This window comes from Dendropsophus ebraccatus, chromosome 15 (genome assembly GCF_027789765.1).
Source record: "Dendropsophus ebraccatus isolate aDenEbr1 chromosome 15, aDenEbr1.pat, whole genome shotgun sequence".
In the NCBI taxonomy this organism is placed as follows: Eukaryota; Metazoa; Chordata; class Amphibia; order Anura; family Hylidae; genus Dendropsophus; species Dendropsophus ebraccatus.
In genome coordinates this window covers 66060385-66072550 of record NC_091468.1, presented here as the reverse complement: position 1 = coordinate 66072550, position 12166 = coordinate 66060385, and the positions used below count along the sequence as shown (strand labels likewise).

The 12166-nt window shown below is 40.2% G+C and overlaps 1 protein-coding gene across 7 annotated transcripts in view; it reads left to right on the top strand.

Annotated features, from left to right (window-relative positions):
• ADGRG6 (adhesion G protein-coupled receptor G6) overlaps positions 1-12166 on the top strand; it is a 133547-nt gene that overhangs the window by 113513 nt on the left and 7868 nt on the right. For all 7 annotated transcript variants that reach the window (XM_069954869.1, XM_069954871.1, XM_069954870.1 and 4 more), the window contains 7 exons: positions 1691-1819; positions 3238-3283; positions 4548-4657; positions 5736-5863; positions 8176-8444; positions 10198-10303; positions 10904-11187. In XM_069954869.1, coding sequence (XP_069810970.1) covers positions 1691-1819; positions 3238-3283; positions 4548-4657; positions 5736-5863; positions 8176-8444; positions 10198-10303; positions 10904-11187 — 1072 coding nt within the window. The remainder of the gene's footprint in view (positions 1-1690; positions 1820-3237; positions 3284-4547; positions 4658-5735; positions 5864-8175; positions 8445-10197; positions 10304-10903; positions 11188-12166) is intronic.

Genomic DNA, 12166 nt, shown 5'->3' with positions numbered 1-12166 from the left:
CTATTAATTAATAAGGAATTCTGAACAAAGTCTCAGCAAAAAATATCTAGGTCTTTTCATTTTATAAACAGGACACAGGGTTAATAAGGTGTCAGGTGTTTCCCATCTGAACATAACTGTAGTGCACTGTGTATTTGAACATGTAAGTTTACTTTACTTCCTCTTTCAGATCTTTATAGTAAAAGTGCCACCTTTTGGCTATGTTCCCACAATGTAAAAATAAGGGCAAATAACGGTCGTTATTTGCCCTTATTTTTTAATTGTGGGAACATAGCCTTTAACTGAGCCTATGTTTTTACTTTGAGGCTCTGTTCACACTAAGGCTGTGTTCACACAAGGTATTTATAAAGAGCGTTGTAGTGAGGGTCAAACAATGGTTAAAAACTGCATCATAATCAATGCACAACAGCCAGAAATAATTTTCATAGCAAACAATGGCTGTTCAACACACTGTGTGGCTATTGTTTTAAATGAAAACAATGGTCGTTCTTGTCATTAAAAAAAAAATGTTGTGTTAAAAAAAGTAAAAAAAAAGAAAAAAAATGTCCGCTTATTCTTTTTAAAAATACATCCATTATTGCCACATTTTACTCGACCTTAATGCAATGCAAATAAATGGAATGACGGCCGCCTAATGCATGCAGTGTATTCAATGATGGACGTTGTCTGTGTAGACGTCAAAATGATGATCATGTCAATTATTTTTGGACGTCTTTTGCAAACGGTGGACGTTATTTTTTCGTTGTTCATGCACAGTTTTTCACTGTCTTTACTATTAAACTTAATAGACTTTTCAGTTAAAGCCAAAGGGCAGTCGGTCCATCCAAGCTAGAATAAGGTACCAACAGCTGTCATTGCACTGACGGATGGCCAAAATGTGAAATGACAGACGTCATTTTGAATACAAAATGACTGGCAGCATTTTTTCCTTTTAAGGCTATGTTCACACTGCGTATGAGTCCAGCCGTAGTTCGTACGCCGCCGTACATGTGCGCCTGAAAATCGGTATGCGGCCGGATGCGTACGAACCGTGAACATACGCCCGTAGTAGAGTTATGCTTCCCTAGCTTTTTTCGAAGCGATCTGAAACAGGTGATTAACTTGGAAATCTTCGCCCATCCCAATAAAACTCACAGAACCTTTTGGATCAAAAAATAAAGTTCAATTTGGCTGAAATAAATACTCCGTACGGGACCGCACTGAAATCCACGGCCGTGAGTTTCAACATTTCCGTCCTCAAACAATGGTCTTGATCATTTTTCACGGCGCCATATACGTTCCAGCCGTAAGTTCATACGTAGTGTGCACTGTGCGGCGGTATATCGTATACTTTCAAGCGAACGCATCAACCTCAAAACTACGTGCATATATTCGCGGTTCGCACTACGGACGGGAACATACGCAGTGTGAACATAGCCTCAAAATGGACGGGAAAAAACGTTGTGGAAACATCGCCATAGGCTATGTTCACATGATTTTTCCTTTCTGTTTATTATTTTTTAAAATAACGTTTTTTTTGTATATATAGATGTCTTAATAAACAATGGGCCGTCAATTGTTATGAACTAAAATGATCAGAGATTGCACTATAAATTAAACATATTGCACACAAAAAAATGCACAACTGTGATACCTGCAAATCAATAAATGAAGGTTTTTCTGAAAATGTAATTTTTTTGTGTATTAACAGGATGCTGTTCTGAATACGGAAAACAATCAAAAACTGAACAGTTACATTGTAGCATGTAGCATTGGAAATATTTCTATTCGGGATCTTACAGATCCAGTCAAAATAACTATCAAGCATCGGACAAGTCAGGTAATTCATGTGTTCACTTATTCAGAATTCAAGAATGAGAAAGAAGTAGGATTGTGTGTGTTTTCTAAAAATGTTATTTTTGAGTTTAACTAATAGTAAAGATTGTAGTTGTCTCATTTCCTGGAAAACTGCTGTTCATTGCCGGGAATTCCTTCTCTAGGGAGACAAGGGCCTAGATAGTATTATTCAGGAGAGAAATGGGCATGCATCCTATGCCAGTTTCCTCCAGATGATCTATGCTGTGCTGTAGATGGTCCACACTGAGCCTGAAAGCTACATTAGGACTTTCTTCTCCTCTTTTACCTCCCAAGTCCCAAGCATCTCTCTATGTACACAGTGCTGTCTCCAGAATGTAATTCCTTCTCCCCTTCTATTAGTTATCATAATTTTCAGCAGGTCACTGCTTAGACCAGGGCTGCTTTTTGTTATATAAGCCCCACTGCTGCTGCTTAGTTTTCATCATTATCAGCCATTCACTGCTTTCTCCAGTACTAACTGTGTCATGTAGTTACAAAAAGCAACAATGTCGGCACGTCCCAGCAATAGGAACCCATATGAAGACCCCAGCGTGACACTCCCATATGCAATAACACTCGACCACTCGTGGTGCTCCGCTTTAGAAGCCCAGCCACATCTTGACAATCGAGAATATAGTAAAAAGGGCACTCACTTATCTGTTAAAAGATGCTTTATTGGAACAGTAAAGTCATCAGCAGTAGGTGCTTTCCACAGAAATTACAGAGCGACGGCTGTTTCACGTGTAAAACACTTCTTCTTTGCACCAGTAAAGCATCTTTTAACCGATACTGGTGAGTGCCGCCTTCAGTATATTCTCTATTGTCAAGACTAACTATGTCATGGCCTAGCAGAGAGGAGGAGGGCTTGTGAGGAGGTGCTATCCTGTGATTGGCCAGATTAGAAAGAGAAAGGAAGTCCAGGTGTGAGTACTGAAAGCGAACAACTAAGCTCTGGTAATGTTCCCTGATATGGAGAGAATGCGAAATCACTGTGCACCATGGAGGGGTCTCTTGGTACTCAATGACAACCGTAATAAAACTAAAAATCCCCTGGTTGCAACTCTAGGTATCCATGTTCCCTAGATTTATGTTGACCAAACCTGCTGCTCGCAGCGGATTTGACTCTCAAGTCTGTGGTGGTTATTGACAGATGATGACAATGGTGATAGTGATTGGCCTTCCCCATAGAGAACACAGGAACAGTCGGCCGTGCACACAGGAACTAGCGGAGTACAGACAACATAACTGACGGTTGGTCGTCAGTTATCGAAGGTGTAAGGGTTTAGTGTAACCAAACTACCCAGGTTTTTAAAATGCTATTGAAAATATGGGTACCGTATGCTTTAAGTCTTGCTTTAGCTGAGAACGATTCTTATTGTCTCCCTGATTTTTTTCTTTCAGGAAAATGGAGATCCAACCTGTGTGTACTGGGATATGAACAAAAACTGTAAGTTGTTTACTAGTGTTTTTTTTTTTAACCCTCCTCCCTTTTTCCCCCCAAACAACCTCTTTAAGCTATGCATGCTCATAAATAGTATTTTTGTCATTATTTTCCTCAATATTTGTAGCCAAAATCTATAATGGAAAGATTTGCGCAGTTTGGTTATGTTCATACAACGTTCTCAGGCCAAAATGTGACCCTATTTTGATACATACGCCCGTAAATAATGATCATGATGACCTTTTATTTATGGCTGGAATTATCAAAATCCTGCTGTATTTTCACTTAAAAAACATAGCCTTTCTGTTTTTTTCAACCCATAAATTAGGGGACTATCAGTGGATTAGATTTGTCTAACCTGCTGACAGTTCCCCTTTAAAGTGACTCTGTACCCACAATCTGAACACCCCCCCCCCCCCCCCCAAACAGCTTGTACCTTTGGATAGCTGCTTTTAATCCAAGATCTGTCCTGGGGTCCGTTCAGCAGGTGATGCAGTTATTGTCCTAAAAAACAACTTTCAAACTTGCGGCCCTGTGCCAAACGGCCGCGGCTTAGAGAATCTCTGCCCTAACTTTGCACCACCCCTCCGTCCCTCCTCCCCACCCTTTTCATCATTAGGAATGCCACTGGAACATTTTCTCCTGTCTGAACATTGCACAGGTGCCTTAATGATCCAGCCCATGTGCCGTACTGACACAGGTGATGAATAGGAGACAATCTGCCTGGAGCATTTGTAATGATGAGGAGGGCGGGAAGGAGGGACAGAGAGGTTGTGCCAGCCTAATGCATTCACAATCTAAGCCACGGCCATTGGGCATGGGGCTGCCAATTTTAAAGTAGTTTTTTAGGACAATAACTGCATCACCTGCCGAAAGGACCCCAGGACAGATCTTGGATTAAAAGCAGCTATACGAAGGTACAAGCAGTTTTGGGGGGGGGGGTCAGATTGTGGGTACAGAGTCGCTTTAAAACTAGGAAAATTGCATGTCCTACCAACATATAGTTTTCTATACATTGGTAATAAATATTACTATCCCTTATATAACCCGAAGTCTGAGCTATAAGGAAAAGATTAAATCAGCTGAACTCGGCCGTGGAAATGGATAGTTATATCTTTACTACTTAGCACCAAGAGTTCATTCCTTATAGTAACAGCTCTAACAATGACATAAGATATGATCCCTATTTCTTCATACAACTTTCACAATCTTGTTTTTTCAGTTGTAGCAAATCCTTAACGACTGATTATTCAATATTTCTTTTCAACAGCTGGCAACGGTGGCTGGAGCCAAGCTGGCTGCCGGGTGCTGATAAATGAGTCCAACGCCAATGAGACCGTCTGCTTATGCAATCACCTCACACACTTTGGGATTCTCATGGTAAGTGGAAATAAGGAATCTTTATTACCCTTTGGCTTTAATACTGACATTTTATAGTTTATGCAAATGTGTTATTATTCTTTTTTTTTTGTATTTTCTTTATTCTTAATTTTCAAAATTAATAAAACTAAAACGGGAAAAAAATTCTTCATATAAGAAAAGAAAAAAAAAGTTGTTTTTGAATAAAATATTCTTATGGCACATAATACTGTATATATGTCTATGGGCTCTACTCTACCTTTGTTTGCCTTCAATTAGGGCCCTATTACACGGGACGATTATCGTGCGAAAAATCGTTAAAACGATAATCATTCTGTGTAATTGCAGGCAACGATCGAAAAATCGTTCGTTGAGCCTAAAATTATTGTTAATCGTTCGCTGTAATTCCACATTCGTTCGCTGAAGTTCCGCATTTTTTCACTAATCGTTCAGTGTAATTGCACATTGTTCATTGTTTTGCTGGAATCAAAAGGAATAAACGATCATAGTAACTATCGCAATAACGATCGTAGTAACGTTCGTAACTAACGATTATTGTTCTGTGTAATATAGTGAACGATTTCAGGTTAACGATAAACAATCTCGTTTGCGATCGTTTTATCGTTAGTCGTTAATCGTTGAAAATCGCTCTGTGTAATAGGACCCTTACATATGGAGATATATAGGAGTTTTCTGGGGGGATCTTAAGGCCGTATTACACATAGCGATTACCGTTCAAAGATTCGCTATAACCATCATTTGCTAGCGATAACTAGTGTTTTTTAGCAAACGATTCTATGGTTATTACATTCACTGATTACTGTTATGAACGATTGTTTTAACGTTTTTCAGTGAACAGCGTCCGGAAATAATTGACAGGTAGATTATTCTAAAGAACGGGCATTAGAATAACGATGTGTGAACACAGCGGGCGGCATTGTATTGAGGCCACTGCAATCAGCGTCCGTTCTTTACTAAAAAAAAGTTGTGTGAACCTGGCCTATGTGCGTGTGCTTGCTTGTCTAGTAATCTATATTATAAAAAGATATCATATAGAGGAGTTTTGTAGTTTACTTTACGGTATAATTATCTTTTGTAGGACCTTCAGAGAACTGGACAATATATAGATAGTCAAAATACAAAAATCCTCACATTCATCACCTATATCGGCTGTGGGATATCTGCCATATGTACAGCTGCCACACTTCTAACTTACATCGCATTTGAGTAAGTACATTTATTTCCCCCAAATGTCTACTGTGTAAGGCTATGTTTACGCACCGTCAAAATGGCGGCCGTTTTTTATTGGTAGGCCATCATTTAATAAATAACAGCTGTTGTTATAACACAATGGTCGTTATTTGTTTTTAAATGATGATCTGCCAATAAAACCAGGCATCATTTTGACGGTGTGTGAACATAGCCTTATGCAGGTATTTATTTGCCAATTGGTTTTATAAAGAGATTTGTTTGTTCTGAAATGTCTGTGAATATAATTGTAAAGTCTTTTTACATAATTAATCTTGTAAAATAATTAACAAAAATGGTTCCTAATCCACGATAGGAGGTAACAAACTGATCAGTCGGTGACTGCTGGGAGGTAGACTGATCCCGAGATCAGAGGTCAATGGTCCCTTAAATAGACAAATGGAGGGGCGGCACTTCTGCATGGCCAGTGCTAAATTCATTCTCTATGGGGCTTCTAAACAGTAGACAAAACTCAGCAATTTTCTGAAGCCCCATAGAGAATAGGGGAGCACTGGCTGGGCAGGCACGCTACTTCTCCATTCGTTCAGGGGGCATTGGCATCCAATCTCAGGATCAGTGGAGGTCCCAGCAGTCAGATCTCCAGCAATCAAGCCCTCCTTGTAAATAGAAGATAATTTTTGGTTTTGGGAGTACCCCTTTAAAATTTTTCATGCCATGTTTTAGACCTCCTTCACATGTTCAGTAAATTAAGCCAGATTTCTTATCGGGAAATCTGAATAAATTGTATTGGGCAGGGGTACTCTTCAGGCTTTTTCCTGAAAGGCGTCCATGTCAGAAATAGCTCCGGAAAATATAGGACATGTTCTTTATATTTTATTTTTCTCGAAATTCCGGCACTGAGGCCCCAAATACCCTATTGGGACATCCAGAATTCTGGACAGCTCCGGATGCACAGCAGGAATCTGTCCTGAATTTCGCGTGCGTTGCATGACATCCGGGGCCAGCACCAGCACTCGGGCAAGTGCCGCTGGGTACTGACACTGGCATTTTAATCATACATGCTCCTAATCAGGAGCACATACAGTTAAATGTGGCACTGTGATTGACCGGGCTGGGAGCCGTTGGCTCCCAACCAGGGGCAGAGTCCAGCCTGCAGCCACAAGAGTGACTGGCAGAGCAGAGAGCCAATGGCTGCTTGCTATGACAGTCCACTGTTTTTACCTATAAGGGCTCATTAGGAGCCCTTATGGTTAAATACATAGATACAGGAGCAGACTGCCTTCTGCTTAACCCCTTATGTACTGCAGTGTGCAAGTGACCCAATGTTTAGAAGACTATAATATATCTGCTTTACTGCTGGTGCACTGATAACCCCTGACCTCTGCACGGAGCTCTGCACAGTGGAGAACAGTGGACATGGGTTATCAGTGGAGATCTCTTTGGGGGAGATTTATCAAAGGGTGTAAAATTTAGACTGGTGCAAACTGCCCACAGCAACCAATCACAGTTCAGCTTTCAGCTCTAGTAAAATGAAAGAGGAGCTGTGATTGGTTGCTGGGGGCAGTTTGCACCAGTCTAAATTTTACACCCTTTGATAAATCTGGGCCTTTGTCTTCTGCTTGTTAACCCTTTTTTGTGTTGCAGCATGTAAGTAAACATTAGGTCACTTACACACTACAGTACATAAGGGGTTAAGCAGAAGGACACATGCTCCTACCTTCTCCCCCGCCCCCCCCCACACACACACACAGGCCCCATAGCAACTGCCTACCCTGCCTCTATGGTAGCTACGCCACTGCTCCCAACCCTATCAACCACTCTTGTGGCCAAAGGCAGCATTATACCTCCCCAGCATTGTGACGCACAAGGGACGTCACTCATACGCACGCTGCACAAGAAGAGCAAAGCAGAAGCTGGAGGGGAGCTCCACTACAGCAGCAGGTGAGCAAGTTTTTTTTTCTCCTCCCTTTTTACGGCCAGGAAACCCTAATGGTTTCCTGAAGCGTTTCCTGACCATAAAAACGGACACAGACGTGTGAAGGGAGCCCTAGACTAGGGATCCACAGAAACATGTGGTTGTCATAGTAAAGTCATGAAGTTATTGCTTCTGCAGTCTCATTTCTTTTTCTCTAAGGGAAAACGTTGCGGTGAGCACACAACTCCATAGAATAAAATTTCGGTAATGCTGCAATTTCACTGTGATTTATGAATGGACAAATGCCAAGTCATACCCTACAGCACAGAGTAGTTTCGCCTCCCCTCCCCTATATTTCGCCTCCGCCTCCCCTATATTTTTCATATAAAATTTGTCATTTTTTTTTCCCCCTCAGAAAAATTAGACGCGATTATCCATCAAAAATCCTGATGAACCTGAGCACTGCCTTGCTGTTCCTGAACCTCTTCTTCCTGCTGGATGGCTGGCTGGCTTCCTTTGAAATAAATCAGCTCTGCATCGCCGTGGCTGCATTGCTTCATTTCTTTCTTTTAGCTGCGTTCACTTGGATGGGATTAGAGGCCGTGCACATGTACATTGCACTAGTAAAAGTCTTCAATACGTATATCCGGAGATATATATTAAAATTCTGCATTATTGGCTGGGGTAAGTCTATCCAGAAGACATTGGAGGCATAATAAATATGTATAAGAGGCAAAGGTTTTACATGTATTGCATTGTACAATGTATTGCTGGCTTAACCCCTAAAGGAAAGAGCCAATTTCCATTTTTGCGCTTCCGTTTTTTCCTCCTTGTGCTTAAAAGGCCATAGCACTTGCATTTTTTCACCTAGAAACCCACATGTGCCCTTATTTTTTGCGCCACTAATTGTACTTTGCAATGGCAGGCTTAATTTTTGCATAAAGTACACTGCGAAAGCAGGAAAAAAATTCAAAGTGTGGTGAAATTGGGAAAAAAAATATGCATTTTTTAATTTGGGGAGGTTTCGTGTTTACGCCGTTCGCCCTGGGGTAAAACTGACTTGTTATGCATGTTCCTCAAGTCGTTACAATTACAACGATATGTAACTTGTGTAACTTTTATTTTATTTGATGGCTTTTAAAAAATTTAAACCTTTTAAAAAATATATATGTTCCTTAAAATCGCTCCATTCCCAGGCTTATAGCGCTTTTATCCTTTGGTCTATGGGGCTGTGTGAGGTGGAGTTTTTTGTACCATGATCTGTACTTTCTATCGGTACCTTGATATGCGACTTTTTGAACGCTTTTTATTACAATTTTTCTGGATTTTATGCAAACAAAAATGCGCAATTTAGCTTTTTGGAATTTTTTGCGCTTACGTCATGAGGGATCAGGAATTAAATAAATTAATAGTTCAGGCAATTAGACATGCGGCGATACCAAATATGTATATTTATTTATTTTTATTTATTTATAAAATGGGGAAAGGGGGGTGATTCAAACTTTTATTAGAGGAGGGGATTTTTTATTAATAAAAAAAAACACTTTTTATTTACACATTGGAGACTTCTAGTATAACTACACTGATCTCTCATTGAGATCTATGCAGTATAGATAAACTGCATAGATCAATGAGATCAGTGTTCTATTGTTCTATTGCCGGGATCAGTGCCATTACGGTGCAGACCCCGGCCTGGTAAAAATGCGGGGATCGATCCTCCGCGATCATGTCGCGCCGTCGATTCCCCCCCACTAGACCATCGGGGACTGGAAAAGTAGCTTTTTAAATGCAGCTGTCAACTTTGACAGCTGCATTTAAAAAGCTAATTAGTGGGCACACACTGCAGATAGCACCCAGGATTACGATGTAGTTCAGAGCGGGGTCACCACACGGCTCCCCTCTGAACACCCTTACATTGTGAACCCGTCACCATGAAAATGCTACCTAAGTTGTCGGTATCTTGTTATGGAGCAGGAAGAGCTGAAGGGATATATATATATATATATATATATATATATATATATATATATCTTTATGGGAAAAGATTCAGTATAACTTGTAATTTATTGATTGAAATCTCTGATGTTTCCATGCTAAAGTGTCTATTGAGTGACCCCGCCCACTGGACTCCTGAATACAGAATGATCAGGGATTTCAATCAACATGTAACAAGTTCTACTGACTCTTTCCCCACAAAGATATATATCAATCTGCTCAGTTCTTCCTGCTCTATAACATGAAGGTGATAGATTAGATAGCATTGTCTTGGTAACAGGTTCCCTTTAACTAGACCTCAATTTTTTTTTATCAAGGACCAAAAAACAAAACACTATAAATTAGGTGTTGCTATCTTGGTTTATGCAGCAATGTTAATTTGGCAATAGACACCCCTGATTTATGTTTTAATAATTGGTGGTTGGTTTGTATAATGTTCCAGGTGTACCTGCTGTAGTGGTTGCAATCGTCTTGGCAAGTACTCATAAAGATAGCGCCTATGGGAGCAGCTTGTATGGGCAGGATACTAACGGAAATGGGGATGCATTGTAAGTATAAGTTATACAGAAAGTATTTTTTTTATTCACCCTCTTATATATACCGTAAATGCATAGGTATAGCTTCACCGCTTATTTCTTAAAAGTTGTGGTTCTTGAGGACACCTTGGTCCAGGTATAATTCTTGACCACCTACAGTATGAATGGAAAAAAAGAAAATCTGTAAATATGAAATATTTTTTTTTCTTTCAAATCAAATGGTGCCAGAAGTTTTTAATTTCCTTCTTTTAAAAAATCTCAGGTCTTCCAGTACCTATCAGCTGCAGTGTGTCCTGTAGGAAGTGGTATTTATACCAGTCTGGAGAGTAGAAGAGGTTTTCTATGGGGATGTTCTCCTGTTCTGGACAGGTCCTGACATGGACAGAGGTGGCAGCAGAGAGCACTGTGTCAGACTGTAGAGAATACACCACTTCCTGCAGGACATACAGCAGCTTATAAGTACTGGAAGACTGGAGATTTTCAAATAAAAGTAAATCACAAATCTCTGGCACCTTTCTGGCACTAGTTGATCTGAAAGATTTTTTTTTTTTTTGCTGAATTACCTCTAACATTTAAAATCTGTAGATTAATACATTTGTTGTTTTTTTTCAGCTGTTGGATAAGAAACAACACTGTTTTCTACGTGACCTGTGCCGCCTACTTTGCAATCATGTTTCTGATGAATGTCGCCATGTTCATTGTGGTGATGGTACAGATCTGCGGCAGAAATGGCAAAAGGACTAATCGCAGCATTAGAGAAGAAGTGTTACGGAACATCCGCAGCGTGGTCAGCCTCACCTTCCTGCTGGGGATGACATGGGGCTTCGCTTTTTTTGCTTGGGGAAAGGTCACCCTAGCATTCCTGTACCTGTTCACCATATTCAACTCCTTGCAAGGTACAAATATATGAAACCATGTCCTAACTGTTGTCCTGTATGTTTGTATGGATACTTTGTTCTCTCTTTCACACTATTAGAGATTGTATATACTGGATTTTGGAGATGGACTGTTAAAGGGGTATTCCAGCAAAGAAAAATAAAAAATAAAATAAAAATATTTTCCTTAAGTCTATCAGCTGCTGAACATCCTACAAGGAAGTTGTGTATTCTTTTCAGTCTAACACAGTGCTCTCTGCTGCCTCTTCAGTCCGTTACAGGAACTGTCTAGAGCAATAGCACATTCCATAGAAAGCCTCTCCTCTTCTGGACAGTTCCTGACATGGACAGAGGTGGCAGCAGAGAGCACTATGTCAGACTACAAAAGAATACACCACTTCCTGCAGGACATACAGCAGCTGATAAGTATGGGAAGACTTTTTAAATAGAAGTAAATTACAATTTTATCTAGCTGACACCATTTGATTCAAAAGAAAAAGTTTTTCACCAAAGTATTCCTTTAATCCAGAGATTTATTCTTATTGCCATATATGTGGTAAAACTGATTTTATTTAATATTAGGAAAATTAGAACCTTTTTGGATTCACATCTATTTTCAGCTTGATTGTGTTACAATGTATGCTCTCCAATTATTTATAAGAGAAACAGATTGCTGATCTCAGGGAGACCAGCCAAATGATAACACTGCCAGCTGCTGGTTAAAGCACTCAATGCAGTGAAATCCTAAGTGCATTGCTCCCTGGGAAACATGAATATGCAAAAGAAGAGCCCGTGGAGCCTCATTTAAGAGTTTCAAAACACAGGACTAGCCAGATATCCCTCTGGGAAGGACCCAGCCAAGGGGCGACTCCTGTAAGGAAACCACCAAAACCACCATATTAAGTGGCCCTATAAGTCAATGTAATGACAAGGGAAAAACCAAGGCTAGGTAACCATCCACATACAGCTGTTTCAGGGTGTTGCCCCTCATCAGTGTGGA